The sequence below is a fragment of the Drosophila busckii genome, chromosome X, assembly GCF_011750605.1.
Source record: "Drosophila busckii strain San Diego stock center, stock number 13000-0081.31 chromosome X, ASM1175060v1, whole genome shotgun sequence".
Taxonomy (NCBI): domain Eukaryota; kingdom Metazoa; phylum Arthropoda; class Insecta; order Diptera; family Drosophilidae; genus Drosophila; species Drosophila busckii.
The window spans coordinates 12,199,330-12,213,583 of NC_046608.1; the positions used below are offsets into that span (position 1 = coordinate 12,199,330).

The 14,254-nt window shown below is 36.6% G+C and overlaps 1 protein-coding gene and 1 non-coding gene across 3 annotated transcripts; both read left to right on the forward strand.

The window, feature by feature from the left end:
* The first annotated feature begins 3,537 nt into the window (after window positions 1–3,537).
* On the forward strand, window positions 3,538–3,610 carry Trnam-cau. Its single transcript has one exon. It is a non-coding gene; the product is annotated as a tRNA-Met (tRNA).
* A 2,700-nt stretch (window positions 3,611–6,310) lies between these two features.
* Window positions 6,311–11,463, forward strand: LOC108605259. 2 transcript variants are annotated; one of them, XM_017994882.1, is made up of 5 exons: window positions 6,311–6,334; window positions 8,431–8,824; window positions 9,645–9,771; window positions 9,834–11,174; window positions 11,239–11,463. In XM_017994882.1, the coding sequence occupies exons 2-5, from the start codon at window positions 8,480–8,482 to the stop codon at window positions 11,391–11,393; spliced, it is 1,968 nt and encodes a 655-aa protein (XP_017850371.1). In that variant the 5' UTR covers window positions 6,311–6,334; window positions 8,431–8,479; the 3' UTR covers window positions 11,394–11,463. The 2 variants fall into 2 exon arrangements, with proteins under 2 accessions (XP_017850371.1, XP_017850370.1); XM_017994881.1 differs by lacking the exon at window positions 6,311–6,334 and adding an exon at window positions 8,185–8,266.
* The last annotated feature ends 2,791 nt before the right edge of the window (window positions 11,464–14,254 follow it).

A 14,254-nucleotide genomic window follows, 5' to 3' on the forward strand; every position in this document is an offset into this window, starting at 1 on the left:
TTTAGCGCGCACCACACACACACACATATATATTAGTATGGCTGTGTGCGTGAGTTATTGTTCTTTGTCTTGGCCATGGCTGGATTTATATACATACATAGATGTGCATACATATGTATGTAATGCTAAGACTCTTGCTGCAACATGCAATTCTTGCCTGCTTATTTTCTTTTGACATTGTTGTTCATTTCACGCAATTGACTCAGTTGCGCAAACGCGCTCACCAACTCTGTTTATGCTCTCTCTCTCTCTCTTTCAACACACACAAACGAACTCCCTCGCTTGCAGTTTTGCTTGCTCGCTCACACACTCGCTCTGCATTTATGTTAGCTTGCTGCGGCGACGTCTTGCTAATCTCTTTGAGTTCTTATTGAGCGATGAAGACTGGCAGGATCTTTGCTCTTTAGTTTTCACATTTCTCTATACTCTTTGACCAAACGACTTACATACAAACTATGTAAGTATGTTTAAATGTATGTCTGTATGTACAACAACAACAGCATCGGCATTGAGTGACTGAAATGGAAATTAACATTGAAAATGAAAATGGCACAATGCGGCTGCTCTTATGGATATTTTGCTTGTCACATGACATAGATACGTATTCATTTATATACATAGTACATATATATTTATATGCTTGTGTGTACATACATACATATGTAAATTGAACAATGCGTGCTTCCACTTTAGCATGGATGCTTTTTAACATTCAGTGTATAAAATTTGTCAGTTGCGCCCAGTGTATGCCTCTTCAAAAGACTCAAAGCTTAATAAAGAATCGATAATGAGCACACCAAATGCAAAATAGCCTTTTTTATTTACATACAAATATATGTATGTATGTATGTATGTATATGGCGCTCAGCTTGCGCTTCCTGATGTAACTTTTACTTGTTGCTTGCCTACTAACGGCAAACATATTTACATATGTTTGTATGTATGTATATATGTAAGCTCCTAAGAGCGCTGATGATGGCACGCCAACTCTTGAGGGTGGTTGCTGAGTGGCGTTGACAAGTATGCACACATACATACATACATTTGTATATGTATGTTTAGATATTACAAGTGTAAGAATATGCGTCGACATAATCGAAGCTTGCATGCTCTTTCTTTATAAGTCGCTCTCTTTAAATGTTAAGCTGGTTAAGAAAGTGTTCCAAGGCTTTTATTTCATTACATTAAATTATATAGAACAAAGACTTTAAATCAAACAGTTCAAATTTTAATTCGTAATTTACTGTAATGCATACAAAGTGCGGTTTCAAATTTAGCTCTGTTGCTATATCGAACTTTGCATTTGTTTTGATTGTCAATCTAACCAGTTTAATATGTAAACAAATATGTTTTTATATATATGTATGTATATTTGCTTAAGTATATTAACATAAAAATCTATACGCAGAATTCTGATTGATTAAATTTAATCAAATTACTTGCATATTATTAAATATTTGTAATAATATACCCACATACATAATCACAAACTTATGTATTAAGCCATATCTAAATACATATGTATGTATGTCACGATGTCTGTATGTTTAATTTTTTTTTTCAGACAGTAGATATTGTTGTTCTTTTTGAGTTTGTTGCCGTTTCAACAGATTGCCCCCATGAATTGCAATATGTGTGGCAATGGGCGAAAAAGGAAATTAACGGAGTGTATGACAAACAAACAGTCAGATAGACAGACAGACAGACAGACAGGCAGGCAGGCAGGGAGAGAGAGTAAGAGAGCGCGACACTTTGATAGACTTGGCTGGTGACGTACTTAGAGTTTCGACAATGACAACAAATTTGTTTAGCATTGGACGGGAGTAGGCTGACGACATTTCCGAATTTTTATGTTTACATTGAGTGCTATAAATATATGTACATATACATAAATGTACTTATTTATGTATGGCGGTTGTGCATCAATGCTTTCGTAGCTTTAGCACTTACATTATTAGGATAACTTCTTAGCTTAAAGCTTACTGCTTGCAACAAAAATAATTAATGAGTCTATATTATGTGTACACACTGTTACATATACATACATATAAACATTACAGCTGTTCAACAGCTGAGACGCGTGCTAAACAGGTTTCAGTTTCAGTTCACAGAGTAATTGCCAAAGAGTTGAGCGTTGACTTGCTCTTTCGATTTCCCTCTCTCTCTCTCGCTCTTGCTTTGCAATTAACACGCTTTGTGCATGGCTTTAGCGCTTAGTTCGCTTTTCCGTTTTCTATTCGCTTAACTCTGAGATAACCCTTTGGCATTCAATGTAATGATCCAATACCAGCTGTTTGCAAAAGTATCGCATCAATTTTCAATTAAGTCGAAAATTAAAATCAAACACACACATACTATGTGTATAGTATATTTATTTTATTTAAATGCGTCAGCGTCTAAGCACTAAACGTTGTTTAATAAACAACATGCAAACTGATTGTTAGTTTTTATTTAATTTTTTTTAATTGATGATGCATCTGGTCCAATGTGCACACTATAAATGATTTGCCTCGTGATATTCACGTGCTGTGACAATTTACATTTTAACATTTATTCAAATACGCGACACTCAAAACTCTAGCCAATGGACATTTATTCAATTCGGCATGATTGTCATATGAAAGAAATCAAAACAATTTCATTAAAAACGAGCTAAATTTATGTTTAATGTAGTACCAAATTTTATAGTTTTTATTTTAAAGCTTTATTCATGTCAGTTTAAAAAGTCAGCAGCGCCATCTGTTGTGTGGTGGCAGCAAAACAATATTAATGCTTTGGAAAAATAGTACATTTATTATTTATAAATCTAGACAGAGGTTCAACGTTATAAAATCTTTCAATTCTATGCTTTGTCGAAGTTGAAATTTATTAAAAGTTTTGCATTAGTTGAAATCTACTCGTTGGCGAACATAAATTTAATTTTTAAATAAATCCTTACCTAAAAGTCGGCACAGTTTCTTCAGCGCACTTTTTACTTGCATACCAACAGGGATATCTTTTATATATATAAAAAGAAATGCCGTTATTTTTTTAATTTTGACGTCGCACTGTTACGAAATTATTGCTTCAAAAAATAGTTCATCAAAAATAATATTGCGCATAGAAGTTACTTATAATAATTATAAGCAAATTCAAGTTAAATCGAATGAAATTAAGCATTTTTATTTATTTTAATATTTTTATTTCATTATTCAAATCAAACGAAAAACAAATCTTGTTATGGCTCAAATTTGCAAACTGCAGGGAATATTATATTTTGAATATACTTTTTAATCATAAGCATATATACTGTATAATCCTATATTTAGACAATTTAAGACTTGATAACTAATTGCATAGATTATATACTTGACGTGCCCCAAATTTTGAAAATGTTTGCCACTTGCTTAGCATACACTTAACACATTTGAATTCCCTTTATTGTTAACAATTTAGCATCTGCATTATGCATTTAGCATACTCATCTAATTTATCTATTTTTGAATAGATAATGTCGATGAGATTATGATTGAGAGCCTGACCAGGTGTGTTCACAAGGCCTCGGTGGCGCAGTTGGCAGCGCGTAAGTCTCATAATCTTAAGGTCGTGAGTTCGAGCCTCACCCGGGGCAGGTAATTTTTTGTTGCAACTCAATTTGAAACTTGCCTTAACTTTCATTCAACAAATTTCTATCTAGACAGGAAGCGACAGCAGCAGAAACATCAAGTATACGCTTGTTGAGCTTTGCTAACAAATTGTCTTTAATTTTTTATCGCAATGTTTGTTGCCTATCAACGATTTCGGAGTGATTCAGGTTGTTAACTGTTTAGTTGAACTTTGAGCTGCTTTAGCGCGAATCGCATGTTAACTAACGAGCAAACGTGTAAATAAATAAATAATTATAATAACAAAAATGTAAAATATATGTGCGTATTATGTTTACGCGTATCTGAGAATGGTATGAGCTAACTTTTTTTTTGGGGGCTGGTCTTTATGGCAGTACAATTACGTATACGTATACGCTATAAATTGTGTACAGAGTTCTTAAAGTTTATGAAGCTTTATACAGCAGTCGCTAGATTATAAAATGTTAAGTTTAACATTACTTGCATAACTACAGTCAATTCTGCTGTTAACAGCATTTTGTATTTGTATTTTGCAGAGCTGTACTTAATTTTGAATACCAACATCAAAAATAAAAATAATTTTGTTTGCTTATTTAAGTGGAGCAGTTGATTAAGCATTTTTCTGTTAAGTAACAGCGCACAGCTCTGTTAAGTCAACTACAAATAGTAGAGCTAGTGAAAATTTCAAGCTTAGTATAGGAAAGTCGATCGGTGTTTGAAGTGAAACGTTCAGTTTGCAACTTTTCTTTAAAGTGTTGTGTGTTTCAGGTTTAACTGTGTTCAGTTTTAAGGGTATGAAAAAGTCTACGCTGTAAAAAACCACACCTAACTTATTTTATTGACTATATATATATATATATATGTGTGCATATTGGCTATTTTTGCGCTTTTAATAAACAAAAGCGTGCAAGAGCTAGAAAGAGAAATAGAAAGAGAGAGAGAGAGAGAGAGAGTCACGCCTACTTTTGCTCTTTGCACCAAGGCCTTCCAAGTAAACCCGCAATTAAGAATTTTTTGCTTATCAATGACAATTGTAAAATGAAAGTCGTAAAATGTTCAAAGGTGAACATATTTTTGTTGTTGCTGCTAATGGAATTGTACATCATAAAATGTATGAATGTTTATATGTGGATTCTCCGAATATTATTTAGCTACTCTAAGCTAGACAACTAACATCCATTCATAATCTCTTGAAGTCGATGCGAGTCAAAGTCAAGTAGGCCAGTGTCGAGATTTCGGGGAAGACAAGGCTATGGAAATATTTCCTATATAAAACTAGAATTGTAATTTAGGCATATATTTATAATATTAGTTTATGCTAGCTAAATACAAAAGTCTGCACGAGCTTTTTAATTTGCTACGCATTAAAGTCGAATTCAAAGAAAACTTTTGGTCATTTGCCAAAACAAGAAACGCACTGTGGTCAAAGCTGTCATTTGTATTATTTATAATTACATACATATAAACAAATACATACATACATATTGTATACAAACAAGTACAGTGTGAGCAAAGAGCGGAAATATTTTCATGCGGTCTAAACTAGTTTTGTATTTGCTTTTAAAAATCATAAATGTATGTACCCCGTTTATAGTACTGCGAGCAGCAAACATTTTTTAATTAGTTAAATCTGATAAGAAATAACAAAATATAAATATGAAGCAAGCAAAGCTATTCGATTGATAACAATTCGTATTCAAGTTTACAACAAGTTTTGCCACACTGTGCGGGGATCTATGCAAATTACCCATGACTGTCTGCACTTTCACTTTCATTCGATGGCAAGTGCCCAAATAAACCTGAGGACAGTGAACAACATGAGCAAATCATACTGTAATCGCTCTTACTATCGTTACGCATGTGTATGTATGTGAGTGTGTGTGTGTGTGTGTGGTGTTTTGAGATAAATCAGGCCTTCAGTACAAATGGCAGCAATAAAAGGGCCGTCGGGTTCAGAGAAGCAGCAACAGAAATTGTCTTATCACGGTTAATGTTGTTGACTCGCCTCTTTGTTGTCTCGGAATAATCGAACGCGCGGGAACGCATACAGAAGAGAGAAACAGCAACAGCGGAAATGTTATTATCAACGCATAATTGAATAAGAAATACACTAAAAAATAAGCCAAAGTGAACAAAGATGAATTGAATTTTCAAACAAACGCTGTGTGTGTGTGTGTGTGTGTGTGTGTGTGTGATTCTTAGCCGCAGTCAGTGTGGCTGCTGCAAAGAGCGCACGCATTGACGAAATTACAAGCAGAGCAAGCGCCAGCCGCCAGCCAAGAGCGTTAGCTTAAGAGCAAGAACAAGAACAAGTACAGAACAGCTGATCAAGCGTACGCAGTGCACAGTGGTATGTGTGCTCTCCTCTTTAGCTTACTGCAAGGGTATTAAGTAGGCATTTGGGCAGACGGCTGTACTAACAACTGTTAAGTCTGCCAAATTGGAGCAGAAGCGCCAATGATCAAAATAACACGCATACAAGTAAATAAATGTATGTACATATGTGTGTGTGTGTGTCGGTCGCACATGTCAAATACATAACACACATACTCGCATACTCTCGAAGCACTGTGGGGCCGAAAGAGAGAGAGCGGTGTGTGTAGAAATATAAGCAAAAGCAAGCAAGCAAGCGAGCGTGTTTGTTGTGCTTGTATTGTGTGTTGTTTAATACAACTATAATTCACAAATTTGTTCAGTTCAGTACAGGCTGTTGAACGTAACGGAAAAGTGTTCGTCTCTGTTGTCTTTTTTTTTTTAAATGTTTTAAATTCAACTTGCTTATTTTCTGCTGCCTTTTTCTGTTCTGTTCTGTTCTGTTGTTGTTATGTTAACACGTGTGCCGGCTAAGTGTGTGTGAGTGTGTGCGAGAGCGTGCGTGCGTGTGTGTGTTAAAATTAGTCTATTTGTTTAAATTATTAACTAATAGCCAAAAGCACGTGCTTCAGCTGACTCAGCACCAAATTTCTAAATATGTACATATTTATCTAATTAAGCATAATTATAGCTCTTATCAGTTATCAGTGCCTATCAATACATCAATCAAAAATTGTCCTTGTTGCCCACTCTCCAGTTCACTGTCTATCATTTGTTGACTCTTAGCGCGCTTTAATTAAACATTAGTCTGTTTGCCTTTGCCAGTTGTAAAGTTAAAGCCGCCTGAGCACACTTCATAAAAAAAAAACTACTGTTGTTGTTCCAGCAATTAGTGCTCCGTAACAATAGTTTATGAGTTAAGTAATATATCAGTTGATGCTTGTGCATATATAATTATTTCTTGCATAATCGTAAATAATAAAATACAAAAACTTATCACGCTCAGCGCTGATAATGTTATGCGTCTAAAATATCAACTGAATTATAGTAGCCGAGAACATATAGAACGACATCCGCATTAAAAATTTCTATATTTAAAAAAAAGTGTAATCAAAAATCAACTCAGTTCTAATCACCAAACTCAAGTGGCGCTCTCTCTTGCACACTCTCTTTTTAGCCTGCACTCTCTTTCAAAAAGAAAAAAAAACAATTTTTTTTAAAGTCATTTTCAGCTGCATATCATCAGTCTTCAGTCACCATGTGCTTTAATTGATTGATAGTTTTGGCAAGGTATCGTGACCAGGGGCCTTATATCATTATCAGCTCTGATTATGAGCTCATTACATTAAGTGAATTGCATTAATTATGCTTGACCAGGCCAAAACGCTAAAGCACTGTGTACAGTTGTTTCCATACTTTGTGCGAGTGCGGATGATCAAAGAAATGATACAGCTGATGAAATTCAGTTAATAATAATATTCAATTTCTTGATTAGTTTGTGTTACAAGTAATGCATTTTAACAACTGTAATTGCCTGGCAATAACATACAGGGGCGTAGTTATAATAAAAGGGGGGCGCACACTGATAAAACGACCTTCGCTATCAGGGATATTCACTAAATATCGCATGCGGCAATTGATTTTAAGTGACTGCTCAGTCAAGAAAGTGACTTGAAAGAGAGAAAGCGCAAGAGAGCGCAGAGAGCGCAAGAGCGAAGAGCGAAGAGAGTGAGCGCGGCCGAACGCTTCAGCTTAGGCAGCTGAAAGTGGAGCAAGGTGTCCAACAGTCTGAAGTGGAATTGTTTGGATTCTTATCAGAGACACACACACACACAGCATGTGCCAATTTGCAAAATTTCGAGCTATTATTTGTATTTATTTATTAAGAAATTGCGTCTAAAGTTTAAGTTTATGAACAAGATATTTTATAGGCAATTTACAATAGCTTTATGTTTATCTACAACTCTTCATATCGATATCGCATTTGTCGGCATTAGTTTTTTGTTGTGCTGAACGGTCATTTATGAACCCATGGACATTCTTTATCGTAGAGCTTACGTATTCGATCGGATCGTATGTGCAAAGTTTACGACGAGCCTGTTCCGTAATTAACGGTTCAGCAAACTTTCGGATACAAACTCCAAGCGCGATAAGAACGCGCATCACTTGGTCGCTTGATTTTTTGTTTTTTTATATTTTGTTCGTCGTTTTTTTTTTTATATAATTTCTCATGCTTAACAAATTTCAATTGGAACCGTCAGCTGTGTCGATCGCTTGGTTCAGTGTGTTCGGTTCAGTAACCAAGTTAAGATCGTGGCTGTGCCAAGTGTGAAAATAAAATAGCAAATGTATACAAATCACGCTAAAAATCTAATTAATTAAACAAATTGGTTGAAACTGGTTACCGCAGTGTGCTGTTGAATTTATTTATTTTTTTTAAGCTCTTTACTTAGAACCCATAGTGACTATCATTTTTTACAAGCTGATCGCAATTTTTTATTTATTGTTGCAGACTCATTGACCACCCAGTGATGCAATAGCCAAGAGTGCAAGCAAAAAAGATGACTGATTATAAAAGTGGCAGCCATGCCAACTACAACAACAACAACAACAACATGAACAACAATAACAGTCTATCAAGATTGAAAGTGCCACAGGAGCCGCTGGAACCGCCACCAGAATACAGCGAGCTGGAGCAAACAACAAGAAAAGCAAACACAAGCCAACACAACCCGAACCCGAACCCAAACCCAAACCCCCATCCAGATCCAGACCCAGACCCAGACCCACACACAACGCGAGCCGTAAAGAAGAAGCGACGCGACAAGAGCGACCTGGGCGACAATTTCGTGGCGCCCGATGGCGGTTGGGGTTGGTTGGTGGCCGTTGCCAGCGGTGCTAACATTGTAAGTGGCCCTTACTACTCAAGCCACAGTCTGTGCTCGTTAAGTGCAACCAACCAAACAAAAAAAAAAAAAAATGAACTGCAACAAATTCTTGCTGCAGCCAATCTAGGTTACAAATAATGTCTTGGCCAAAATGACTTAACTGGTTTCAGTATTCGCCATAAACTTATTTACATATTACAGCGCAAGCAGCAAAAAAAAAAAAGGAGAATGTTCAAAACTTGTTTGACATTTTTAAAATAAATTATTAGCAGGCAGAGCTTTAACAATTATATATATAGCAATATTGCAGAATTATAGAATTATTTTTAGCTTAATATCCACAATAGTTTAACAATTGTTTGCTGTTTTTGCAATTTATTTTACGAACTTTATTTTTAAAATTTAACAATCAATATTTGTAATAGACAGCAGCATGAATTAAGCATTACTTATTTTAGAGCTAGACAATTATTTTCTCTTTATCGATTAAAAGTAATTGATAAATAATTGAGATTATGCAAAATAATTGGCATTATATACAATTAAAAACGTAAATCTTTGATATACTTTAAAATTATTTTCAAGTTTTAAAAATGTATATCATTTATCATAAATCAATATATCATAAAAAAAATAATTGTTTTAGATTTTTGAAATTAAGCTAAAAATATGCTGCGAATTATTAAAATTATTTTGCATAATTTCAAAACCAGAGTATTTGTAAATATTTCAAACTATTTGCGGTTGTGCTTAGCGAGTGTGGACTGTATGTGTGCGACTTTAAGTTGACCTTCATTATAAACTAATTAAATTGTTGCTCCGTTTCGGGCACTTGCAGTTGGTAACATTCGCATTGGCGCAACAGTTCGGCATTATCTTTCGCAAGCATATGGAATCGCTGGGGATTAGCAATTCGCAGCTGACGACCATTATCAATACACAGATAGCGGTGTCTGCATTTACGGGTAAGAAGAAGAAGCAGCAGCATACCAAAGTGAGTGTTTCAATAGAATTTGAATCTTGGCAGGTCTGCTCAATGGACCGATGTTCCGACGCTACACGTATCGAGCTGTGGCGCTGGTGGGCTCGGTGCTGACCTTTGTGGGTCTGTTCTGGATGGTGTACGCCAACACGTTTGCCGTCTATATGATGAGCTTCTCCATTATCTATGGCTTTGGTCGCGGCCTGACCGTTTCGGCCTCATCGCTGGCGGTCAACACATACTTCAAGGTCAAGCGCCGCACGGCGACCGCTTTTCAGTTCGGCGTTGCCGGCATTGGACCCATAGTGTGCCCCTACTTTGCCACCTACATGCTGGAGCAGTTTGGGGTGCAGGGCACGACGCTGCTCTTTGCCGGCGCCTCGCTTCATACCATCGCCTGCTCGCTGATCTATCAGCCGGTCAAGTGGCATGTGATAAAGCGCAGCGAGGATGCGGAGGCGCCAACGCTGGCGCAGGTGGAGGAGCAGGATGAGCATATTATTAAGAATGTTGTCGAGCCGGAGACGCCGGTGCTGCCGCGTGCCAATGACGGCTGGTTCGGCTCACGGGCCTCGCTTAATAGCGCCGGCGTGCGCAATCGCGTCAACACCTGGGACAAGGAGCACCCGGGACACGTTGAGCTGAAGCGCTTGAGCAGTCACGGCTCCGCGGGCGGTGCGCAGCGTCAGCAGCGCAGCATTTCGCTGTCGCACAGCATCAAGGAGGAGCAGCAGCTGGAGGAGCCGCATCATGAGTCGCTGCAGCAGCTGGAGAAATATGATTTGATGTGGGAGCAGTCGCCGCTGCAGCCGCCGCAGCCGTCGCAGCCGCTGACAGAGAAGCAGCAACAGCAGCTGGAGGATGAGCAGGAGCAGGCGCGTCGCAAGCGTTTGCCGTTCTACAAAAAGATTGTCATCTTCTTTGATCTGGATCTCCTGCGTGACATTACCTATGTCAATCTGGCGGTGGGCATAACGCTCATCAACTTTGTCGAAATCAATTTCGCCATATTGACGCCTTTCATTTTGGATGACCTGGGCTTTGATAAGAGCCAAATCGCATTCGCCATGTCGCTGCTGGGATTCTTTGATTTGATTATTCGTTTCCTCATTCCGCTGATCACCGCCAAGCTCAGCTGGAGCAATCGCACCTTCTTCGTTGTTGGCATCCTGGGCATGTGCTTCGGTCGCGTCCTGCTCTCGATGACGCGCAACTTTTACGTCATGGTGGCCATCTTCCTGTGGCTGGGGTTGAACAAAGCCTTCCGCACCGTCTTCTGGTCGCTCATCATACCCAGCCATGTGCCGCTGAAGCGTTTGCCCGCCGCCGCCGGATTGCAGCTGCTCATGTCCGGCACCTTCTCCATGATGTTTGGTCCCATTATTGGTAAGTCGACACGCCCACGTTGCGACACGCCCAACTGCTTGCTAATCTCCCCCTCCATCTCCAGGTCTGGTGCGCGACGCCACCAGCTACGCCTTCACCCTCAACTGCCTGAACGCGCTTTGCGCCATGGCCATTTTCTTCTGGTATCTGGAGGATTGCATACGCTCGCGTCGTCGCAAGTCGCCGCCAGTTGTCATGGCCATGGACGAGATCAAGTGAAGCAGCTTCCCCCAATCTAACGCATAGTCTAGTAAAGTATTTTGTTTGTTTTTTTTTTCGTATTTTTAATTTCCGCTTTTTTTTTTTTTTGTACATTTTGTATATAATTGTTTGTAGCAAAATTAAATATACATTACTATATACATATATATATATATACTTTTATTAATTATAATAACTGTTATTAATACACATAAGTTGTCAATCAAAATCGCTTATGTTTGTCAATCAATTGGCGTTTGATTCAACAGCAGCAACAATTCAATCAGTTCGCTCTCAATCAATACCCTAACCTTGAGCGCATACTATAGACTATATAAGATCATAGATGAGCTATATATTTATATACTAGGTACTACCAGGCTGTGCGTTCATAACTTTAGCTAGCTATTAAACAAATAGTTTTAAGTTTAATTTTGATTTCAAATAAAACAGAAGATAAAGTTTTTGTAATAAAGCCATGGATGGAGTTCCAAATTTCCAGGCATTGAAAAATAATATTTATACAATTAATAAATACAGCATACAAATAATTCTTATGCTTTTTTTTGAAAATAATTGGAGCTAAGAAAATAAGATTTATCGGAAACAAATATTTATTCAGCTAAATAATTGAAAAATAATTCTTATTGAATAATTTTTCTCATTTAAATCAAAAAAGAAAAGAAATTTAAGTTTAGAAAATTAAAGAAAAAATATAATTCCTATTTTGAAAGAAAAATATGCGCTAAGTTTGATTTAATTCATAAAAATCGAGCTATAAAAAATAAGATTTATCGGAAACATATTTATTCTGTTAACTGTATAAATAATTGGATATTTATGCTTATTCTTTTTGAAAATAATTCTTATTGAATAATTTTTTCATGAAAGAAGAGAGCTAAATCTGTTACAGAATAAAAATAAAAAGGATATAATTCCTATACTGAAAGTAAAATATGTTAAGTTTGATTTAATTCATAAAAAACGAAAACAAAATTTTATTATTGTTGTTTTCTCGTTCTTGTGACTTCTGATTTGCAATCGCTGCATAAATTGTGTTCGAACTTGAAATTAGAATCAGTTTGTAATTAGTTCGAAAGCGTAGCGTATCTTATCTTCGACTTAACCTTTTGCTAGTTGCTAAGCAAATAGATACGTAAATAGCAAAGTCATGCTGGGGCAGCTCATCGTTTGGGGCGATGTGTCATGCAATTGCCCGAGAGCTAATTGAATAGCGTGACAATCGCAATAATGTGAAATTTACTGGCAACAATAAGACGAGTACACAGATGCATATAGACAACAGATACTGTAGCTGTTTGTGTGTGTGTGTCAATTTTTGACTGATTCTGAAAGAGTTGATTGCATGGAAACCGGTTAAGGTTTCTGCATCGATGATGCTGCGTTTGAACTCGGTCAATAAACTAACCGCAAATATTTGCCAAGCGACAGCTCCTTGGTCTTCACTCTGGAGCAGTTAAATTCAGAATTTGCATAAGCGGGCGCATTAACAAATTGAGAAGCGCTGTGAGCGGCTTAAGTTGTATTGTGAAAGTTAACTGCAACCAGTTTTAGTTTACTTAAACAATGTCCTTGTATTTATTATCAATTTGACTGACACTAGATAAGGGCGCTCGCAGCTAGTTCAACATTAAATATTTCCGCATAATTTTTGGCTTTCTTATGAAATAAATTTCGCTTATCTGTAGCGTGTAAGTCTGTATATTTACCATAGATAAAAGTTATTATTGCTGTTAATATTTTTTGCTGCATTGCATTGCACAAGAATGTTGCAAAATGCTGCTTAAAAATAAATAATTAAATTCGTTATCACAGTTATGGCAAATAGTCTAGCACTTCATTGAGTGCGACAAAACAAATTGAACAGTCACTGTTGTCTATATACATACATACATACATATATTTTTATATAATTATAACAACATACATATACATATATATATATATATTTGTACATGTGTAGTCTATTAAAATAGCAAACAAAACAAAAAAACAAGCACACATAGATAATTAAACAAACGCTGCTCATAGATATTCGCGAGAGTAGCAATAACTGTTAAATTTCATAGCTATCAAATACTAGTTTATTTATTAACATTGCGCACTAACTCATTTATTTTTTTATATACTAATTACAGCTAAAATTAATTCGTCTGCCTAACTTTGTAAACTGCCCTCGTTAACTAAAACAAAAGTGACTTTTTGTTTTGGCCACTAGTTAGCGCGCTGTTGTATTAAATTTAATTTTTTTTTTATTATATAATTTAGTGTATGTTCATCATGAATCACACATACAAACGCACGAATACTTATTTATGCCTATGCGTGTGTATCTTTATTTATCTGCACATAATATTAGTAGCGCTTCCGTAAATAAAACTTATTTTGTTTATTTGTAGCTGGCAAGAGATTATTTTTGCTGACCCTGTAAACTTGTAATTGACTTTGAATATAAAGTTTTTACACATGTCAACGGCTTTAAGGCAAAGAGAAGCGTAAGAGACAGAGAGAGAGAACGAGTGAAAGAGTGTAAAAGAAAAATGTAGGTAGGCACTATTTGCATACGCGTAGGCAGCCTGTAATGCAGCGGGGGGAATTGCAGTCAATTTTATTTTCCATACGAATTTGTTTTATTAAAACCAGCATGAACGGAATGGAATTTTTGCAATAACTTTTCAATATTAATTCTTTTATGCTCAACACCTTGTCGTTTGCCTTTGATTGACTGCACGTTGGTGTGTCCTTGTGTCTGTATGTGTGTGTGGCAAGAGCGCATCTAATACAGAAAAGGTAAAGAGCGTGTAAAGCAGCAAGTGAACTTGTTAAACGTTAAAGTTTATTAGAAAGAGACTGCAAAC